The 24,518-nt window shown below is 35.6% G+C and overlaps 1 protein-coding gene across 9 annotated transcripts in view; it reads right to left on the bottom strand.

Annotated features, from left to right (window-relative positions):
* The window catches only part of LOC127166718 (R3H domain-containing protein 2), a 53,827-nt gene that overhangs the window by 22,906 nt on the left and 6,403 nt on the right, over positions 1–24,518 (bottom strand). For 5 of the 9 annotated variants that reach the window (XM_051112208.1, XM_051112214.1, XM_051112217.1 and 2 more), the window contains exons 2-4: positions 2,110–2,280; positions 1,790–1,987; positions 868–909 (exon numbers count right to left, since the gene is read on the bottom strand). In XM_051112208.1, coding sequence (XP_050968165.1) covers positions 868–909; positions 1,790–1,951 — 204 coding nt within the window. In that variant the 5' untranslated portion in view covers positions 1,952–1,987; positions 2,110–2,280. Of the gene's footprint in view, positions 1–867; positions 910–1,789; positions 1,988–2,109; positions 2,281–21,561; positions 21,741–24,518 lie in introns of those variants that run through there. The other 4 variants (XM_051112210.1, XM_051112213.1, XM_051112211.1 and 1 more) reach the window with 4 other exon arrangements.

The raw sequence follows: 24,518 nt of genomic DNA, 5'->3' as shown, positions 1-24,518 counted from the left end.
ATCTACTTTGTTCCAAAAAGAACTTACAAATGCATCATACTGTCAGTATCATTTCAGAAACTGTAAGTAGGAACAGTCCCACATTATTTCTTGCTGAATGTTTCACTAGTGTTGCATTACTGATGTTAATGTTTTGGAAATGTTTAGTTTGTGAGGGACGGTTAATGTGATCCGTGCGTGTGTGTTTGTAGAACATCTGGAAAGGACCGGCATCACACTTGGCAGGTTTGCCAACTAGTGCAAAGGCAACAGAACTGAGCAAGAGGTCGACAGGAAGAGAGTCTCGCTTTCGCCTTGTAGAAGCAGTGATGAAAACAAGATCTCAGACCCGGCATTCATTAAAAAGACTGGTCTGATTTCATATGCATTTGATCCTATTAAACAGGGGAAAAAACCTCCAATGTTTGAATTATTTTAACAAACCATAAATGAAATACTAATGATATATAACATACAGCTCTAAAATGCTTATTTTTAGAGACTTGGTAAACTTTGAAACTTGTCATGATTCCTTTGACCCAAGTCCATACAAAATATAATCCATTGTTAATGCACTGACTGCATTTAATTTTTTTGTTTTGTTTTTTAATATTTTTCGCAAAGATTATTCTTGACTTTTGGATGTGTGTATTAATTGCTTATTTATTCGTTTTAACTGCATACAATTGAGATGTTAATTCTAATTTTTGCACTGAAAAGTAATATATAAACAATAAACGTTAGATTTCATGTAATGTGATATGGGAATGAATCTACATCCAAAAACACAATGTTATGGGTCTGTAAAATCGAGGTTAAACTCATGCTCAGGACTGAATTACAGACAGCAGCAGCAGCAGCAGAAGCGTGTGTCGTCACATACTTTACCTTGGCTCGTTTCCTAGTGTGTCCGTGATTCTGACAGCGTCGCTACGGGGAAAGACCAAAACACTTATTAGTGACCATTTAAATCATTCATTAATGATGAACTTCAGCACCAAACAAAACCTCAGCGGGAAAATGACACATACTTCACAAGTGGGTAGTTCACAAATAGCATGGAGAACACTATATTTAACGTCAAGATTTCAGGTTAAAACGTACAGGTGTATGAGAGAAAATATACAAAATATAATATATATTTCGGGTGCTGTAACTGGTCACTATTTCATCACCTTTTAGTCTTTTTTCCACTTCACTTAAATCCTGTTCTCTGGCAGATCACAGGATATTGCAAGGCATTAAACTTTTTAATATAGGTTTGAAAAGTTTTAACCTGTTTTACACTTTACAATTCTTGGGTCTGTAAGCTTTTTTTAGAAATAAATTAATACTTTTATTCATCAGTGACACATTAAATTAGTCAAAAGTGACAGTAAAGTCATTCCTAATGTTACAAAAGATCTCTATTTCAAACAAAATGCTGTTCTTTTGAACTTTCTATTTATCTGTGAATCTTAAAAAATAAAATGCATGATGGTTTCCACTAAAATATGGTGCAGCACAACTCAGCATATTAGAATGATTTCTGAAGGATCATGTGACACTGAAGACTGGAGTAATGATGCTGAAAATTCAGCTGCGCATCACAGAAATAAAATACATTTTAACAGATTTTCACATAGAAAATATCTATTTGAAATTCTAATAATATTTCACAATTTTACTGTATTTATCAAATAAATGCAGCCTTGTTGAGCTTTTAAAACAGTAATACACTTTACAAACCCCAAACTTTTGAACACTAATGCAAATGCAAAAACAACATCTGGATTTAGGAAGGATAGTAAGAAAAGTGTTTCTGTCTCACCTGTGCATCCTGGGAGAGGTTGTCGTCGGGTTCTGTGCTGTCGGCACTGATGTCTTTAGCGGGCGCCGAAGGGCTGCTTTTGCCACGGATGCCCACGGGAGCGTCGGTGGGCAGGGAGCCGTCGCCCTCCTTCATCCCATCGGGAGTGAAGACCACAGACATGATCCCTCAAAGCAACACCCGCACACCTCACAAACCCTGAACCACAGACACGCACACACAACAAGAGCATGTCAGGAGGAGGAGATGCAGTATGAGACATAAAAATAGATTTTTTAGTCATCATATTTATCATCAAACACAGTTCAGTCAGTCTTTACCTGACACACCTGGGGCTGTAGAGTGATGGTGTGTGTTCCTCTGTGTGTGCGTGTGGGCGTTCCTATGGCTGAGATGAGGGCGGGGGGGACGTCATGGTGAACCAGTGTCTTCTCAGTTTCCTTGCATCCTGTCCGACGTTCTTACACACACAATTGTCACAGCTCCACCTGCTGGAAAGACACACATTGGTTAGATGAGATGGAAAGCACAATACAAATATATTAACTCAAGATATAGGTGTTTGAGTATGAATACGGCAGCGCACGGTGTATCTCTAAGGCTGAATGCATCTAAACATACACCCAGCAGTAGCGTGCATGAAGCCATAAGCCGTGTTTAGCATGAAATACAAGTGCACTAATTACTGGAGAATGTGCAATATATACTGCACACCGCCTACTAGGTTAAAAACAGCAGTATACAATAAACAGTTGTCACACAACCCTATTATGAGAACCAAAATCAGAAGAGCTTTATAGCCAAGAGCGTTCAAGCACACGAGAAATCTGTCTTGGTGACAAACGTAACCAGAACACAGAAATAAATAAATAAATAATAAAATAATGAAAAATGCTAAAATTAAAAATAAAAATAAAATAAACAAAAAACAATATACATTTAAAAAAAAAAAAAAAAAAAAAAAAAAAAACACAATAAAATTACAAATACATAAAAATAAAATTCACAAGGCACAGACAGAATAATATATATTCAGATATTACACACAAATATGACTGAATGCATGGTTCAAGCACACGAGAAATTTGACAAAAGCATCCAGAACACATAAATACAGCAAAATAATACATAAAATACAGTATTAAAAAAAAAAAAAAGTAAACCAAATCATAAAAAATACAAAAACAAACAAAAAACAAAACAAAAAACAAATTAAAATAAATCAAAGCAAATGAAGACAATATTACAGATAATTTATAATATTTAAAAATACAAGGCACAGACAGAATGACATACATGCAGATTATACAGAGATATGGGAAATTTTAATAAATATAATTAAATGCATAATTAATTGAAATTATATATGTACATATTTATTTATTTCTTAACAAAAACATTTATTCTTAAATTTATTTAACAAATTTCGTACAAATGTCATAACTGCTCAAAGTCTGAAAAAAATACCAAGTGAAGATCGCTTTCTGTTCACTCATCATACTTGAAATAGAAGATTGCATTTTGGAATACAGTGCATCTAACGCAGTGTACTGCACAATTGGCCAAATGTAGGTCATCCAGGATTTCCGCAAGCAGAACGTTCACATACTGAACAGGTTACACACTACATACTGCAGAAACATGACGACGAGCGCGAACGTGATTCTTACACAAAGACAGGAACGACTGAAGTGTGGCATTTGAGCATTCATTCATCCAAAAAACACATTAGACCAGTGTGTGTGTGTGTGTACGTGTGTGTGTGTGTGTGTGTGTGTCAGTATGTGGGGACAGTATGTGCACTAGGTTCAGGATTGAGTAACTTGCCATCTGCTGTAAAACACACACACACACACACACACACACAGAGAGAGAGTGGAAATGCTTTTAAAAGCACAAGTCAAAGCGCATAATGCAGCAGCGGAGTGATGGAGGGAGCGCTGGAGGAGCGAGAGAGCGAAGGAAACTCCAGCGCTGACGTCATACTGCAGAGAGACTGAAGCAGACGGGTGGGGAGAGCAACTGAGCGCGCTCAGATAGCTGGGATTCCCGACTGCAGAAATGACGTCACCGGCAGCACATGACACCACTGACCAATCATTCACACACACACACAGAGGCGCTGCAGCGACGAGGCCATCCTTCAGAATCAACTGAAGCAGATGAAGAAGATGGAGAGCTCTGAATGAGGGAGAAGAGCGTTCATGAATGAGCCATTCGCTCATTCGCTCATTCTCTCCCGCTTTCCTTCTGTTGCCAAGGAGACGCGGACGTCAGCCTCAGCTGCTGGTGTTCGAGAGATTTAAACATGAATATGAGGCAAACACAATGTCTTCAGGTGTAAAGCGCATCGCTCAGCCAGACCACCACATAAGCTTAATGGTGCCAGATAAAAATAAACCCCAATCTGTCATACACTGGCACATTATACAACACACCTGAGCAGCTGTGCACACATGTGCTGCTACACAACACACACTCACACACAGTGACCCAGTTAAGAGTGTTTTCATGACAACACACTCCATTGTGTCAAATTACCTCAGCGTGTGCATTCACTGCGGTACATGCAAAAATATATAAGAAAATAGCTCAAAAAATAATTATATATGGTTGTTCGGAGAACAAAATCATATAGTACAAAATAAATAGGACATGTTTTACATACTGTTTACAATGAAAAATCATTTTCATTTATATTCACCCAATTTAAACTCCAAACTTCCTGCCAGTGGTGGGTTAGAAATTTTACAGGCCATTAAATTTCTATTTTGCATTACTTTTATTATATAAAAAAAAAAAAATTTATAAACATAAAAATATATATAAATGCATTAGTGCCGTGCAATGATTAATCGCATCCAAAATAACAGTTTTTGTTTACATAATTTGTGTGTGTACTGTGTATATTTATCATGTATGTATGTATGTATGTATGTATGTATGTATGTATGTATGTATGTATGTATGTATGTATATATATATATATATATATATATATACACACACACACACACACAAACACACATATATACACACACATATACATATATATATATATATATATATATATATATATACACACACACACAAATACAAATAAACACACACATACAGTTTATATTTTGAAAACATTTACATGTATTTACATGTATATATTTTTATTGATATAATGAATATATATAAATATATTTAATATATAAACATTTTTCTTAAATATATTCATGCATGTGTGTGTTTACACACATATATTATGCAAACAAAAACTTTTATTTTGGAAGCAATTAATTGAAATGCATAAATTGCACTGAAATGCATATATTAAAAAAAATCAAATATTTAATTTGCAAGACAGTCTCTGTCTCTCAGATAAACAACATCTAACTAAACATGTGAAGATGCATGATTAATATATCGTAATTGGGTTTTAGTTGCTTTATGCATGCAATTTAAAATAATAATGATGGTGTAAAAAAAAAAAAAAAAAAAAAAGAATAAATATGAGTGCCCGAATAAACACCATCGACAAATTAAGGTATTTGAGAAATCCAGTTTAAAAAAAAAAAAAAAAAAAAAAAAAACACACACATCTTAAATGTCAAAATGCATCTTTTGTGTGTGATTACAACAACATTTCAGTCCTAAGTGAAATGAAAGAAATGATAAATTGCACAAAGAAAGTAAAGCCTATTTCAAGGCCAATATTAATGAGAGATAATGCATGTTATAAAAAAAAATTCTCTATAGTCACATAAACAACTAATTTCTAGTTGTGTAATAAACCTGTAATTGTATATTAGGAATATTGTTCGCTCTTAACTCATTGCTTTTGTTCTGCTTTGAATAAAATCCTCTGCTAAATGCATAAATGTAGACAGAATGCGAGCAGTGCATGTTTTCATGAGATTTACTCAAAACATACTGAAAGAGAAAATGAGAGCAAGAAAAAGAAAGCGAAGGACTTCTTGTGATGCTGTGCTGTGGTTTTATAACACTGCCTGTGTGTGGGCAGATGCTGTGTGTGTGTGCGCGTGTGTGTGCGAACGCTCATTGATGGTCAGATCGCTGTAACGCACTGAACTGCAGGGAAAATGCGTCACTGAAGGATTCCCTGCTTTAACAGATCGTGGGGCGAGCGGCAGCGCAGACTGAAGGACAGAACGAGTGAGGAAACAAATAATGAGAGAAGGGAAGGAGGGACGGATTGAAAGAACAGCAGAGGAGGGAGAGATGAGTCAGAGTCGGTCCCACCGGACTGAGTGGGCTGAGAGGGGGAGGATGACGTCACATGACCTGACGATACCAGAGCGAACGAGCACTACACAACCTAGAGAGAGAGAGAGAGAGAAAGAGAGGTGGGTCTGCAGAGGGTGTCCCGTCTCCAGATCATAATGTGAATCAAGGTGACGGGTCAATATCACGACATACAGGTTCTGCACAAGATTCTGCTGCTTTGAGTTTTCAAAAATCCATTATTGTGAATGTGTGCATTCCAGTAATCAGACGCAGCGGTTGTCCACTATAATGATTTTTTCCACAATTTACATCATAAATCTATTTTAATGTACATACATTTTTAATGTAATGCATATTTATAGCGCTATACTTTGTGCTATTTTACCATTAAATTGATCCGAAGAGTAGCAGTTAACTTCTAGTGTATTTTTTTTCCATACTATGGAAGTCAATGGCTACCATCAACTGTTTGGTTCCCAACATTCTTCAAAATATCTTTATTTGTGTTCAACAGAAGAAAGCAGGTCATAAAGGTTTTGAATGACAGGAAGGTGAATTAATGACGACAATTTTCATTTTTTGGTGAACTATCCCTGCAACTATTCTGCAACACTGACTTCATGCATTTTTCTTTTGCCATTAGAGTAAATAGTAATGCAAAAATCATACTTGCTATAGAAGTCACCATTTACCTAAGTTTAGTTTTTTTTTTTTTTTTTTTTTTTTGATGTTATTGAAGAACCGTTTTTGGTTCCCCAAACATCATTCCAGCAAACAGTTCCTAGAAGCACTATTTTAATAATCTAAAGTAACTTTACACTATAAAAGTTGTGCAATGGAAAAGTTCATAAAATGTTATAGGTTCTTCATGAAAGCACAAATAAAAAACAGGTTAATACAAAACAACTGAAATGAAAACCCGAATATTTTGCACAATATGTTGTTTAAAAGGTAATGCAATAATCTCAAAATAGCCAAAAATGCACTGCTTACATCCTGGCAAGCCTTTAAACACCAGTGAAAGAGGAACATGTGTGATTCATAATGCTTTTTCTTCACAAGTTTCCTCGACAAAAACAAATGTTCAAGCATTTAAGCAAAACCCAAACTAAGATCACAAATGCAATCAAATGCATTGAATCTTTTAGCTGCTGATGTCCAGATACATCTGCATCATGTGTCGTCGGAAACAGTACAGTACATTATACAATCGGACATAACAAAGCTGAATCAACGCTTGTGAACTCTGATCAATAAGAACATGAACTGGGATCCAGGAATAACACAAACAGCGCTCCGCTAGACCACGATGGACGAGCCGAGGCTGTGTGGGAGAAATATCGTTCAGCCCATCTCCATCTTTTATTCTCTAAAAATAAGTGTGTCAGGTTAAAATCTGGGCCTGTTTTGGCTCCCATTACAAGCCTTATGCAATCCTCACTTCCCTCCGTTTGAGACAGAGAGAAAATTCTCAATGATGAAACTGACGCCCCATTGGACGAGGCCTCCGCCAATAGCACGAGGAGCTCCATGGCAACAGGCTCTGTCACCAAGAGAGAATAGATCTCCCTCCGCCCCATGTGGTGCACATCTGCCCCGTACCCCAATTACACACACACGTCTGTGAATCACCCCAGTTACACGCGTGTGTGTTTGGAGGGCAGAACAACACACTTCACCCCGTCACGCCCCTGCGCTCATTCTCTCTCTCTGTCCGTTCTGTCTTCAGTTGCTCATGGAGAAAAACGCCAATCACATCTTTCTGTTTCTTCCAGACTGACACAGGTAGCAGGCGACATATCAGCCAATAATGTTTGCTATTTCTGTACCGGAGCGGCGAGTCTGTGCAAGCAGAAACACAATCAAGACTTCTGATGCCAGATCGCTGGTTTGCCATCGTCAGTCAAATCTCAGTCAGTTACCGCTGATAAACAAGCATGTGACGTCACTAGTCGGAGCTTTAAGTATTTACACATTGATTGTGTTTACAGCATGATTGAAAGTCCATCCTTAACCACTAAAGGCTTCTTCACACCAAAAGCGTTCATTAAATCGCTCTAATAGATGTTTTTCCAGTACGCGGAAGTCACGCCTGACTCTTAACCAGACATTAGCTAGTCAAATTAGTTTCTAGTCAAATTAGTATATATTTTGAGCTGATAATCTAATGTTAAACCTATTAAAATGCTTTTAAAAAGCACACGGCTCTATCACTTTGTATGTCGCAATGACCGTCATTTGTCAGTGCATCACTCCTCAAAGTAATGGCGGCGCTCAGCGTTTAAGTTAAAAATTAGTACATATAATTACGGTTATAATTACATTTACAATTGCTTGTTTTGTTTTGTTTTTTACCTACTTGCCAAACCAACATTTCTCATTTTCATTTTTGCTGAACTTGCTGTAGCTAAAACTACTATTGATATAAATACTTAAAACTAAATAGACATTTGAAAAAAAAAAATAAATAAATAATATTATAAGGCAAAACACAACTACATCACTAAAACTTTAAAGGAGAAATTCACTTCCAGAATAAAAATGTACAACAATCAGTTATTTTCTAAAAAAAAAAAAAAATTAATAATTGACAATTTATATATTTTTTTTAAACTCAAAAGCTCGTCTTCAATACTGTTAGGGTATGTTGAAAAACTCCCATCTCATTTTCTTCCCCAACTTCGAAATAGTCCTACATCGCTGCTTTACCTTTTTTTTTGTAAAGGGTGTTTGATTATCTTTGCATGTTCACTTTGTAAACACTGAACTGGTACTTCTGCAGTGATGTAGGATGATTTTGAAGTTTTTCGACATACCCTAACTGTATTGACCCGGAATACACAATAATAACAAAATAATATAAAAAAAAATAATAATAATTAAACAACTGATCATTTTGCTAGATAAGACCCTTCTTCCTCGGGTGAGATCGTTTAGAGCTCTTTGAAGCAGCATTTAAACTGCATTTTGGAAGTTCCAACTCGCAGACACCACAGAATTCCATTATATGGAGAGAAATCCTGAAATGTTTTCCCTCAAAAAACAATTTCTTTACAACTTAAGAAAGACAATAAATTAAAAAAAAAAAAATAATTCAAAACATTCAAAACATATAACAATATCTCAATGATACAAAAAACAGTTCAACAGGGAAACACTTTGTTTTTGTAAAGCATCAGGGTCGCATCAAGACCACCAGCACTCAGAATGGCCTCACACAATCACCAGTTCTCGTATTAACCCTGCTGTCGTGAGAGCTGAAAACTAAAACCACATCAAAAGCAACAACTCATCAGCATCAGAACCACATGAAACCCATGCCGTGCATCATCCAGGAAAATCATCGGAAAAAGACACAGATGTTTGCATACAGAACATGTTGTTAATGTGATCAGTAGTTCACCTAGAGAACTCATCGATAACTACAAATCTATATAAAATAACATGCAAAAATAGGCATATGCTGAAGCCTATACTCAAAGTTATTGTTGCGTACAGAGCTGTATTTTGGCACTGGTGTTTTCTGATAATAATACACGATCAGTGAGCAAAAGAGAGACCAAACTAATGGGTTCCCATAAAATGAGCATAAAGCTAGCATGAGTGATAATTTGCTCTGACAACCATTTGATTCAATTACAACTCTTTACTAAATGATGTAATGCATCACAAAATCTGAAACATGGGCATGATTTGATTCAGTGATCTTGGAGCGATTCATAGTTATTTTCAAAAATGTGTCGACAAAAGACACTGTGGCTTCAAATTGGGCATCTTTATTTGGTTGGTTTTAACAGCTGAAAGCAGATCACGAATTCATATTTAAACCAAGTACTTTTTAACATCAATAATTCCATAACAGATGAACTGAAATGAACCGTCAGATCAATGCATCCTACATCTCTGCATCAATAGGTTCTGAAGATGCAAGCACACTTCTACCACACACAAAACAATAAAGCATCTAAGTGATCTGCATTTAATGAATGAGTTTCTCATATTTGTTACTTCAAGGTCTAAACCTGAATCAACTTCTCAGAAGGGTTTCCACAAAACTAGGCTGTACAAATGCATCAGGGTCCATGGGTCCATCAGCCTAATTATACAGACTTCTTAAGAATTGACAACCCTGAATCAGAAGTTTCTGATGAACGGACACACCAAATAAATCCACACTCTCTGCTCACTGTGGTCCACCATGCTAAATTAATAAATAAATGTACAGAAATAAGCAGCAAACAGACACAATCAGTGGCATTAGTAGCCCACGCTAGCGCTCTGTGAGCAAGGCAGACTAGCAGCCATTAGGATGCAGCAGGACGATCCGTGACTGCTGGACTCACTTCGGCTCGCTGGATTTTGATTACAGCAGGTGTGCATTTCACCCGGTCACATGAATTCTCAACGCTAAAAATGCACCATTATTTATTTAAGTAGGACTGTCAAGCAATTCAATCTGTAATCTATTTAATTACATTATTTGCAGACCAATTAACATAATTAATTGCAAATTAATCGCACATCAATTACTGATGAGAAATTACCTCAAAAGGTCAAAGTATGTGTTAAATGAGAAAAGCATTGAATAGACATTACAAAAAGCAGCATTAGAAAGAATTAGTAGTAGTAGTAGCAGCAGCAACAGCAGCATTAACGCTTTTTTTAGATAACTGAACATTCAAATATGATTATATGAAGCTAAAATTGACAAATCACTGTCTTAAGTGAGTCACTGAATCATTCACTCAAACGATTCTTTCAAAAAGCTCATTCATTCAGAAAGTAAGCAAGTGAGTGTCTTAATGAATGAGCCATTGAATAACGTACTCGCTCTGTTTGTTTCACTAAATCATTGGCTTACTTGATTTGTTCAAAACCGTGGATTGATTCAGTAACAAGTTGAATGGCTTTGATTGGAACCATTTCCATTTGCAAAACTGACCAAACAGATCATAGCCGAGTTTCCATTACCCTTCAAATTGCGCAAATTGAAATTGCGAATTGAAAACACGCCTAATGGAAACAAGTCAATTTCACTAAAAACTCCCATGTTGCAAAAAAGTTTTTACGCTCACATGAGCTCACATTAATTGCGTCCACGCTGCTTCTGTACAGATAAATGCCTGTCGCATAACATGGAAACGCTAATGTTAATTTCGTTAATGGAAACGCTGTAATTTCTGTAAAAAGGTTTTTTTTTAACCAACACTTGTACAATATCGCAATGCACCTACTGTGTCTAAAATGTAACAACATGAACTTGATTATTGCATTGTTGTATCAAATCACCATCACATTTGCAATTGTGCAGATATTGCGAAAAAACAGCATTTCAAATGATATGAATCATATGATATGAATATATTTGCCTCGTATCTTGAATTTTAGGCTTCTAAGTGCATTCTAATAGACTTCACACAGTCAGTCATCCTGCATCATGATCATCAGACACTGCATCAACGTAAGATGACAGCGCTGTGTTAAATGCAATTTTTATTATTTTTAACTGCACCACATTAATGCAGTGAATCAACAGTCCTATATGTAACACAATGATTTGTAATGGTTGATTGAGTCCATTTCAGTGATGTAGTGGTGCCCTCGGTGACGCGTTTAGCCCTTGCGCTGCCCGCTCACACACTGCGCCACGCCATCTGCTCAGGTAGCACTGTATCCCGTCCTTACACTCTCCTTCCTACAGCTATAACTCTCTCTGTGTGGAAAAACACATCTATTTTCATCCATCCTCCTGCTGCTTCAGCCAAGAGAGAGAGAGACAGCAGCAAAACCTTCAAACAGTCGGTTTAAATAGAGATTCAGAAAAACGCACAGAGGATTATTGCATTAGCCTGGCATATGTCGCGGACTGGCACTCAAACTGGCACCAATTGACCGCCACTCATTCTGACCGCATGAATAAACGTCCAGACAACAGTTCGCTGTCGGTCACTAGAGCCTGTGCTGATACAATCGGCATTTATCGCTACTCTTTTCCTCACAATGAATGAATGTATTAAACTATATACACACACACATACATTACATAATGTATAACTTTGGGCAATTACATGCATAAAAACATCAATTATCATGAAAAGGATGTAAAATAGCCATTGTTAGGTCCTTGCATTGATATATTTGTGTGTAAACATTGTGAGGTAACCGCCGATACATAGCTCTAGTTGACAGTGCACAGATCCTCAGAAACTTTACAGAATGCAAAGAGCTGAATTTAGACACTGGGCTGAAAGCAACTCCTGCTAAATCATCAGGGTCACGGCGGTGCCGGCGGATCCACCGCGGGTCACACACATCTGAGCCACAAATCACCACGTCTGGAGTCAATGACTGATGTTCATCAACACCAGAGTAAAGTTACAATCCTCAAACACTCTCAGTGTGCTTCTGAAAGCAGAACAACGTGATTTCAACCATAAAGATGCACTGAAACTATGAACTTCAGCACAGATTCATATAAACACAAACAGATGGACATAAGAGATGATCCATTCATATGCAGGAAGTACAATAACCGGGATAAAACAGCAGATGACAGGACTACACTTATTTTCTTTTAGGAGCACTTGTGCTCTTAACTTGACTCCTTAAATTGATTTACAGGGGAATTTTGTTTTTACCTTTGTAATGATATTTTTCTAACTTTATTAAATGTCATTTGTCAAATTGTTTAAAAAGTATATAAGCTTTTTAAAAGTTACCAATCAAATCAGTATTAAAATTAATTTGTACTACAGAGGTGCACAGAAGAACACAAAAGTGACTTGTAGGTGCATTTTTACGTGTTTAATGAGGCTCAGAGGTGGCATGAGTGCAATCAAATTCATAAATTCATGTTGAGATTAATGTTTTAAATATAAAATTTCAAAAACAGAAATATTAAATGATTTAAATAACTGAAAAGATACTTTAAAAACCAAACTAAATCTGCCAGTAGGTGACGGCAAGTCACTGATTTAATTACTGAATCATTCATTCATTTCATTCGTTCGAAAGGCTGATTCATTCAGGAATAAAGCAAGTGACTGTCTTTACAAATGGGAAATTGAATCACTGACTCACTAGATGTGTTTAAAACGCATGTTCATTCATTAACAAAACACCGCTGTGTTTGAATGGAGATGCGCAGCGGCTCAGTTGTGACTTGTTTCAAATTTGAGGATAGAATAGAAATAGAGCAAAATTAGGCGATAGTGTTACAGCCGGACAATGTAAGTCACTTAATATTAACTTCGCTTATTTAACTGTTGTGTTAAATCAATATCTCATTTACAAACTCCCATAAAAATCATAAAAAGCTGTCACTCATCTTAGTTCATCGCAATCTCACAAATTTCCATTATAATCAACGAAGCCCTCTACACTACACAATCAATCTCTTATTTACACTTTCTACACTTTGTTTATGAAAGGTTTCGTGAGATACGTCTGTGATACATTACTCAATGTTGCAAAAACACGTAGAAACCTTTGAAACTCCCCTCAGCACAAACACAAATATCCCGATCGGTTCAGTCACACTGCTGCTCCTAAATATATATTCATAGTCACACGCAGTAGTTTCCAGCAACAAATGCAACTGAAATGGTCGCACTGTACAAACATGCAAGCACATAAATGATCAGTCACGAGACGTTCTGTCTCATCTCTATTTATTTATCATAAAACAACAAGGACATCCAGAACACATTAGTACTTTCTAATATGCAAGTAAATGTGTAAATGTGCATTTCACTATTTGTCCAACCATCACAGAGTGTCTCATTGTTAAAACGACACCTAATCTAGTCAATTTCAAATTAATTAAAAATTGCACACAAGTAAATGATTAAATGTTTGGAAACACAGAAATGAGCACAATAAGACCAGCAAGGGTCGTAATGACTTCAAAGTGAAAACATCCACATTTCAGGTCAGGATTCACTAATGCGCACACACAGACGCTCAGCTACTGCTACTGTATAATATATTATTAACACACTATCCGCTGATTTCACATTAGGACTGTACATGAGAGGAAAGCAGTGAACCTGATGACTTTGAAGCCAATTACACAGTTAGCTGCTCTCTATGGGCTGCTATTGATTTTTCCTTTCCTTTGCCTCAATCTCTCTTCTAGCAAACACACACACACACACAGAAATTACACACAATTATGCAGCTTTTTCCCACGGTTGCTCATTAGTATGCAAAGAAGACACCAGCTATCAAGTACACAGACAGCACAGATAAACAGACTCCCAAACCAAAGCACATCAATGCAGACTGGGATGTTCACAAACTATGATCAATCTTATACGAGTTCACCAGGAAGAAAACATGAATCGTCTCAGTGTAAAACCCTTCAAGCCTAGAAGATAAAACAACAGTAGATGCAGAACATGTACCTAATGCAAACGGCAAAAACATACATGCTAAATTAACCCTCTGGTGCTCTTTGTTTCGGAGTCACACTTGTGCTCTTCGCGGTCAGAAGTGACCGGACACCTGTAACGCATCTTGTAATTTTTTTCAGTAAAACCATTCAAATTCATTTTTGTTTAATAATATTTTTTATTTTGCATTTTGAGAGGGTTTTGTGGTAATAATTAATATTTATGCTGTAATTAATATCCTTTTTTTTTTGCCATTGAGAATAATTAAAATTAATTCTCAAAACTCTGCTCTGTTTATAGACACCGTAGTTCATAGGTGTGTTTGTGTGTGTGTGTGTGTGTGTGCACGTCTGTGTGTGAGTGGATGTGTCATCAGTGTCACCCCTTCACTTTTTTCAGCGTTGCAGCCGATTTGTAGATTGTATACATAGATACTCTCTGAATTTGTATATGCAAGAGAGTGTGTGTCTTTTGCACTCTGGATATGTAATTTTTTTATATATATATTTTTTATTTTACATATTCTCAATTTGCTGTGTTACAGTTCATTTGTGCGTGTGTGTGGATGTGTGAGAAAGAGACAGAAAAATTCTCTAAATTTTTGTATTTTTGTCGATTTCCCATTCATTTCCTGTGGTCGGTCATTTTTGACCAAAGAGCACAAGTTTTTTTTTTTTTTTTTTTGGAATCGTGCCCTCATTTTTTATGTGTGTTCACATTCCAAATGCCATAAAAGTCACTGAATTTGGTACCGTTCTGATGAAGCTGTGATTTTTTTGAAAAATTCAAAACCGAAAATGTTTTGGTCAAAAGTGACCGAAGAGAGGTGTGTATATAATGTGTCTGTGTGTCTGTGTGTGTGTGTGTGTGTGTGTGTGAATGGGTGTGTTTATGAATGGGTGTGTTTTAGAGTGTCAGCCCTTCACTACTGTGTACTTTTTTTCAGCATTGTGGAGGATTTGTAGATTGTACACTCAAAAATTCTCTGAATATTTGTATTTTTGTCAATTTCCCATTCATTTCCTATGGTCGGCCATTTTAGACCGAAGAGCACAAGTGTGACTATTTTTTTTTACGACCACTTAGCCTGCTTGAATCATGCCCTCAATTTTTTTTTGTGTTGACATTCCAAATGGCATAAAAGTCACAGAGTTTCATACCATTCCGATGAAGCTGTGATTTTTAAAAATTTAAAACAAAAATTTTTCAGTCAAAAGTGACCATTTATGAATGAAGCATGCATTTAAGCTTGAACATGCCTTTAACAGAAGTGCACAAACAGCCAAAAATAGAAAAAGGACCACATCATATTTTTGAGTACTTAATCTATGGTGCATGATTAATTGAAATAAAACCAAAATCACAATACAGCTTAGTGCAACTATTGTGTAAATTTAATTTAATATACATATGCTCTGCATGTTTCAGAAAAAAGTGCAGCACTGTGTTCATTTACATGCAAGAAGGTCATTAGTATATTAAGTGTAATTTTATTTATACTGTAAAATAAAATTAATTAAATATTTTAATCTCTTTTTGTTTATTTTTTATTTAGCAATTTTTATAATTTATAAATAAAACAAATAAATAAATATTTTTATTATTATTGCACTTTTAATTTATTTTCATATTAGTAATAGTATTTTGATATAAATTTAATGACTGCTACTACTATTACACTACTAATAACTTATTTTTTTAAATAAAATTTCTTATTTAATATTTGCATTGAATACACAAACAAATAATTATATAAAATCTATTAATGATTAATATTATTTTATTTTTAAGTAGTATCTTTTGTTTAATATTTAGAAATATTAATTTTCATATTATTGGTAATAGTATTATGATATTTAATACTACTACGACTACACTACTAATAACTATTTTTATTAAAATTGTTAATATTTCTTATTTAATATTTTCATTTAGTACACACACAAATAATTACATAAAACACTATTGATGATTTTTATTTACTTTAAGTAATATCTTTACTTTAATATTAAGAATATTTATATATTTTTAATACTTAATACTGAATGTTAAAACATTATTACAATTTAATATTACTATTTATACTATATTTTATAGTAATACAACAAAAATTATATAATAACACACAGCTATCCAATAATAATAATAATAATAATAATAATAATGGTATTATAATTTTTTATTATAATAAAAAATGTTATTGTTTCTTTATCATTATTATTATTATTATTATCATTAATAATAATAATAATAATAATAATATTTTGTTCTAACCCTACAAACAAGCACAGCAACAAAATCACAATTTTTAATCCGTAAATTAAATGAATGCCAAATTTAGCAGCCCTAATACAGAATTCATTTAACATATAGAGGTTAATTAAACCATATGACTCCTAACATGCCGCATCAGATCTGATGGTTTAGAGTCAGTGAGGATGCGACGTGTCAAGCGAGGGCGTCACATGAGCAGATGGCCGGTGAATGACGGCGAGTTCACAGTAAGCGTGAAGATGCCGTGACTGAACCTGAAAAAAAAACTCAACCACACCTGCTACACACCAGCACTGATGCAGAACCATCCAGATCAACAGCATAACACACACCCACAGAGGACCCAGAAGAGAGCAGGCTGACAAAACACCTCCACCTTTAACACACATGAAATAATGCCCATCTTAAACTTTAAGTCGTCATGTGGCTTCTCATCTTCTAGATCAATGCAGCATCACATGTGAGAGTCATCCACCACCTTACAGCACTAATTCACTTATTTTGAAGTCGTAGAGCTGTTTAATTGAATTCAGGACCTTATATTTGCTCTAGCTGAATTCCAACATCTTTTCCGATGAATCACTTGTTTGGTTGCATTTGACAGATTTGGTTATTTAGCGTAACGACTGCTATAAAAGGACTAGATTGTGCAAATGAGATTCCAGACTGGCATGATGTTCAGTTATTGAGCTAATTGAGACTGCACTGATTTCTGTCACAGCTCGATAACAAGATAACAAAAGGCTAAATATTTATTTTCGGGGAACATGTTGACTCAGCGCTCGGACATCTTGCGTGTCGTTGTCAGAAGCTGCGTGAGTCATGAGCAATATGTCGAGCGACTCAGTTCTTCACAATCCGTCAGCTGTTTCGCGCGTCACTCAAAACGACATCATCTCATTAATATTCATGGGGACAGACACACATGACTTTAACACATTTACTGCACGGATCACGGAGGAGAAACTGCACAAATTTGATTTAATTAAGTTCAGAGAAGTGAAAACCTGGCAAAATAGGTAATCAGTATATATGTGGATGGGTCATGGTGGTTGACTAAATTGACTAGTCGTCAGATGAACTTAAGTCAGCCTAACTATACAGGCCTTTTTTTTTTTTTTTTTAAATGAGCGTGCAATTTACTAAACTGACTAGCTGTTCACGCAATTTGCCGACTAGTATGCAATTAATTTATATTAACAAGTGTTACAGAAGCAAAATCTGTGGCAAAAAAAAAATAAATTAAAAAACGCTAATAAAAATATTAACTGCAAAAAAAAAAAAAAAAAAAAAAAAAAAAAAAAAAATTCAATAAAAATATTGAACAAAATAATCCTATTGTGATATTTTATGAAAAATATTGTAATTTTTTTACAGTACGAAAAAATTATAATTAAGATTATAATTGATAATTTAGAATAAATAAAATAATACTATGGTGATTTTGGTGAAATATAATTTTATTTTACAGAACAACTGCAAAATTACAACACTAATATTTTTCTTGTTGATACCAGCCTGTTTATAAGTGCTTCTCATTTCACATTTAGAAAAATATTTTCTGCAAAACGAGTCACTCAGACAAGAAAACATCAAATCTTTGCACACGTGTAAATAAACGCAGTGCCATATGAAACATCCTCTGCATGTATTTAATTAAATCGCAGCCTTTGCTAATCACACCAAGCCATATTAAATTCATTTTGATAAATCATGCAGCCCGACTTAACGCTTGAGGTTTTCACATCACCAAGCACACACCACAAATTATAACATGCACATATTCATGTATTATGTAACATATATTCATGTAATGCCTGTAATCAGAAGCTGCACGACTATCAAAAAATGGGAAAACGTCTCCAAACAGGTGTTTGAACATCAATTAACACACCCAAGCCATCAAACATGTGATTAATTTCCAAATAACCGCATCAGTACATGGTGAAAAATGAAAAGCGAACGATCAAATGAGTGTTACAGGATGAGGAGGGAAAATGTGGTGAAATAACAGTGTGAGAGCGCTGCGTGTTATTTATAGACACAGATACTTTATTCAGGAGAGCAGCATTGTGCCGACTCCATTTCTCTGGCTTTATTCGCATCTCTGCTGAGGATTCACTCGCTCTTTGTTTCTCTCTCGCTGACACTCTGTTCTGGCACACAACGTCCAAAAATAACTGTGTGTTTGCGTGAGGCTCAGGTGGAGACGCACACGCGTGGATCGGCTCTGCAGGAGAACATCGCTCTGTGTGTGTGTGTGTGTGTGTGTGTGTGTGTGTGTGTGTGTGTGTGTTAGGGGGGGTTGGTGCCAAGAAACAACCAATACCCACTATAAACGCACACTGATTATACAATATAAAGCAACACTGTAAATCCCACAAAGGTTTTTTTTTTTAATGGCCAAGACCAGCATGCAAGCCATTTTGGTGCAACATTATCTTTCATTACTGTAGTACCAGTAGTAGGATTATTATTATAATTTTTTATCATTATTTTATTATTATTATTATTTTACGCCATTTTTTAAGTTAATATCTCTTGTTTGGTTTAATAGTTTTAATTAGTAAAAATAAAAAGTATTATTTATTATACATTAAATTAAGGATTTTTTTTTTTTTGTAATACAATATGTATAATATTTATGTAAAAATGCTAATTATATAATATAAATTTTAATAATAAAGTTTTTATTAAAAAGGCTGACTTTGTAATCTTTAATCATAAGGTCACAGCTGGCTCTTCCTGTGAAATGCTTGCTTGGCATTTATAATGCATGTAAGTCTGCGAAACTAAAGCCAAACGCATTCATATCTCCAACATCAACCTTATTTCTCAACCTAGAAGCAAGCTAATTTGTGTCTGAAGCAAGCTAATTTTTCTGTTTCACAGACGCAACATTTGTGCATCTCAGAGCAACACTGCGTTGTGTCGTTCCTGAACGAGTGAATCATTTGAGTCAGTAATTTAATGATCCACGCATATAGACAGTCACTTGCTGATGAATCAGCCGTTTTGAACGAATCACTTGAATGAATGATTCACTGAATGGCTCATCGGGACTTGCAGCCACCTACTAGCAGTTTTAGATTTATTTATCTGTGACAGGCCTAAACCAGACAAAGTACCAGTACAAAAACATTCAAAATATTGTTTAAAAAAAAGCTCCAAGACACTGAAAACACTGAATCATGAGCTGTACACAAGTATATGAACACTATAAGACAACACTATTTACCTAAGTCAGTCATAGCCTTGCAATTTGATAGTCACATATGTTTCACTTTGCGTAATTATGCCTAATGCCTAAATAATTCTTCCTCATGTCACTTTTCAGAGCAAATGCATGAAAAACAAAGAGCATACTGAATATGGCGCAACAACTAAAGCATCAAGACATTAAATCTGAACTGCTAATAATAACAGCAATAAACCTAAAAAATGATTAAACAAAATAAGAAAATGTGATTGTAGTATATTTTACTGTAAGAATTACAATATTTATGAAAACAGCTATAATCATTTTATTTTACAACACAACTGGAAAAATTACAATACTACTATTTATTTTTTGTTGACAACATTACGTTTGGGAAGATGCAGCATTTACTGTGAAAAAACTGAACATTATTTACAACATTATTACCATGTTTGAACAAGAATCATACTTCACAGTTTCCGTGAGGCTGTGGATTATAGGCAACAATGTTGTTAATAATGTTAGATTTCTTGCACAGATGGATCGTTTCACTTCATAAAAGCTCAATATATTATTAGACGGCACATGAATTACTTTTGTGTTCCTTAATATAATTTTTTTTTTAGTCTTAAATCCCAGCAGCCACTGACTTGCATTTTATGAATCACCAAGGAGCACGGTTTCAGCTCAAAATGTTTTTTACTGTTCTACTGAAGAAAAGATAAGTCACCTACATCCTGAATGGCCTGAGGATGAGGAAAATAACAGCAAATATTTATTTTGGGGCCAACGATACCTTTAATGCTAGAGGTTTTGGTTATGATGATTCTTGTCTCATCCTCATCAACTCTCAGAGCAAAAGCATGAAAATCAAACTACATGCGATACAACAGCTAAAGCATCTAGATATCAAAGAGGAAAGTTCCTATGCTATGCCTCCTCCTGATGTCCTGCTTGTTCTGCTCTCCTCCGCTCTGACATGAATGACGCCTCTCTCCTGTAGCGATCCGCCCCCGGCGCGCGGGACGAGGACGCGAGGACACGGTGGAAGGGAATTCCTCATTACCTCAGCAAACACTCAGCCTCCCGCACCGCTGTCTCTCTCTATCGACCTGCACGCGAGTGGGCAGACGGGGAGCGCTTGCGATAGCACCCGCGCACACCCACGAGCGACTGACCCGCGACGAAGCCTGATGCTCAAACGCCTAACATACATGTAAAGTATTGCATGAAATGCATTCTGGTATCATTCAAGCGAATCAACTGCATAACATTCACAAGAGCAAGAAAACGGTTCCGCTCATTCACCTCTAGCAGCTCCATCTGACGTCAGCAATGATGTCAAAACCCACGGCAAGAGAGTCAGAAAGCTGCAGCCGTGTGTCATTTCTGCAGACACAAACACATGCTAATGCATTTTTTAACAGCCTTACACAAACTTCAGCGCATCTCTTCTAAACTCTCTGACCCATTTTCTCCTCTCTCCCAGTCACACAGCTTCTGACTACATATCCCATAATGCACCTGCGGGTTTAGTCATAAGTACATCGGTTTCAGAGTGTGATTTTAAGATCGCTGTGAGAGCGAGGTACATGCAAGATGCAACAGACTCAAAGCAGTTTTCACATGCATGCATGCCTGCGCGCTCATGCACCACACACACGGCTTACTGTATCGGCTGGTTTATCGCTGATCTCCGCGCATCATTAGCTGCTTGCGGCTCTGAGGCAGCGGTGAGCGCATTTCAGTCCACGCTAACAGAGAACAGACAGATCTCCACCTCTCCGCTTAGTTTCCTCCCTCGCTTCGTTTCTGACGCCCCCCTGCTTTTTCTGAATGAAGCACAGCCGCGCTCTCGCTCTTTCTCTTCTCTCTCTCTCTCTCTCTCTCTCTCTCTCTCTCTCTCTGAGCGAGCATGCGCTCATTTACTCATCCTCCCTCCCGTCTCCTTCACTTATTCGCTCTCACACTAAGTGTAACTGCATTGATAAGAAACTCAACGCTGATGAAATTGGGACTCTTCCAGATTATGGGTTAAAAAAAAATAAAAATACTAGCATAAGAGACAGGATGTAGATAGGATGCAAGAAGAACTAGTTCTTGTGTACAAAATTAAACTATAAAAGCACAAATATTTCATGCATCTCTTAATTATTGCGTGAATAAAAATTATGCACACCAATTATAAAACTGCATGCACAAAAATTGTAAGATGTGTGTTATTTTAGTGTAATTTTTTTTTTTTCAATAATTTGAATTAGTTTTAGTTATTTTCTGTTTTTATTTTAATTTATCAAACTATTACTTTTTGGTTTGATCATTTAGTTTTTTTTATTTGCCTTTATAGTCCATTTGTAATTTCAGTTTTAACTTTTAGTTATTTTAGTATCAACTAACTTGAGGTTTTAAATATTTTAACAGTTTAAATATTTTATTTCAGTTAACATTTATTTAGTTTCAAGTTTTGTTTTAGTGTTTTAACTATAATAACCCTGTTTGCAGATGTTATTTAGAGTGTTTTCATCTATTGTGAGTCATTCCAACCAATATATTGCTGCAGCCACATAAATCAGTACTTTATCTTATTTAATGCTAGAAATCTCTGGAGGAGTCACGCCGCAGAACTGAATAAAGGAACATCAATGAAATATTACAAACTGTACTACAGTAGGATGTAAAACTCTTCCTCGGATGCCCATGATAAGGTCCATTTAGAGTAACTAAAAACAAATACTGAATAGATATTTTTGGTTTATGGCCAAAATCTGTGTTCTTTGGTGTTCAGCCAAATTACGAAATATAAATAGAGAAAAAAAAATTACTTTCTATGGCAAACACAGTAATATTATAACAGTAATACGATAGGTAATATAACATGACTACTGAGATTATGTTCATAATGTAATAAAAATTAAAATGAAAACAAATAAAAATATGCACTACTTAGACACTCAGTACAGCACACAAACTAAGTACATAAATCAGTGTTATTTTAATATCACTGATACTAGAACTTTGTTAATATTTTGAAATAGAATTTATTTTTGTTTTGTTTTCATTTTAATTTTAGTAATCTTGTGTATTTTTTACTATAAAGATGTCAATAAAGATTTTATTAAGTTTTAGTTATTTTAGTACTTCAAGTAAAACTAATAAATTGAGTTTTTTTTTAGTTTTAGTTAATAATAACCCTGACGTAAACGCAGACAGTACTAGTTATGCAAGCTTGATTTCACATGTTGCATGAACAACCGAAACGTCAGAGCAAAACTGAAGAAAAGTTAAACCGCCTACCGCTTATATCTATTCCTGGATAACACCACAAGTGGTTAACTAGTGCATATTGAGGGAAATTCAATCGCACCCTTGAGTGCTGAGGTTGTTAACAGGAACACATGTTAAGTGGTACAACAGAAGTGTGCAGATACAATGCATTGGTTTGCATACTTGCATACAGTTCAATTCCGGCCTAAAACTTCTGGAGTGAACAGAAAGACAAGGAACAGGACATGCAGAACAAGACCTGCACTATTAACATTTGTAAAAGCAATGCAACAACCAACTGCAAACCTACAGATGTTAAAGAAAACGCACTTCCTGTCCTCATTTACCAATGAGTCAAACACCTTTTGACAGCGTGCTGAATGCCGTGTTCGGTCACCACTTGAAGGCCATGTGAAATCTGTGCAGCAAAGCAAAAGCAGCTGGGAAAGACTGTGATAGTAGGTCAGAAAATCCTGGTCAGCGTAGCTCTTTATCGCCGATCAACAGAAACTGGAGATGCGTGTTTGTGCTGTCGGTCTCTGTTGCTTTTACTGTCCATCTCCAGCAACAGGACAGACACTACTGTCAGAAACAAAACCTTCCCGCGCTCACCTCGTCCCGTCATCATTTACTCATCCTCATGTCAACCCAGCATTTTTTGCACAGCATTTTCTGTACAAAAGTTTACCACGACCAGATCTGTCAAACTCTGGAATACAAACTAAAAAGTGGAGTAGGATTTACAATTTTCACTGCTTGTAAATTTCACAAATAATGTAAAAGCAAGTGGTATCAATAAACTAAACATGAAATTTTGAAATAGAAAGACAAAGTTCAAAGGCACAATTGATAAAAAAATAAAATAAATCCACTTACATTATTCTGCTTTCTTAAGGTGTGTGGGTGGGTGGTTGTGTGTGTGTGAGAAACAGTGTGTGTATTTTTCCTACAGGTTATCTAAAGGTTTTTTTATTGTTTTAATTTTTAAATTTTTACTTTTTTTATATTTAAAGAAGAAACTATATATAAAAATGTGGCATGCAGTTGCTTCAAACAATGGTATAAAGCCATTCAAAACATAATTCAATGTAAATTGTGATCATCTTAATTAAAATCGCAATTACAATTTCAAAAGAATAATCGACAATTATGATTTTTGTCATAATCGTGCAGCCCTACTTCACAGTATCTTCTTGTAAAACACATTCCAATAAGTTTCGTTCCCAAATGTTTCTTTTCTGTTTTTGCTTTGTTTAGGAGGCCGGCAGACTTTGAACTGTTGCGCGATGGAAAAGAGCAGCATGAATATCTTCTACACTTTACCTTTTCTGTGGGTTCGGAATAACAAGAGGACAAACTGAAG

Source organism: Labeo rohita, chromosome 6 (assembly GCF_022985175.1).
Source record: "Labeo rohita strain BAU-BD-2019 chromosome 6, IGBB_LRoh.1.0, whole genome shotgun sequence".
Lineage (NCBI taxonomy): Eukaryota > Metazoa > Chordata > Actinopteri > Cypriniformes > Cyprinidae > Labeo > Labeo rohita.
Note: the sequence above shows the minus strand (reverse complement) of the source record. Positions and strands in the feature narration are given on the sequence as shown.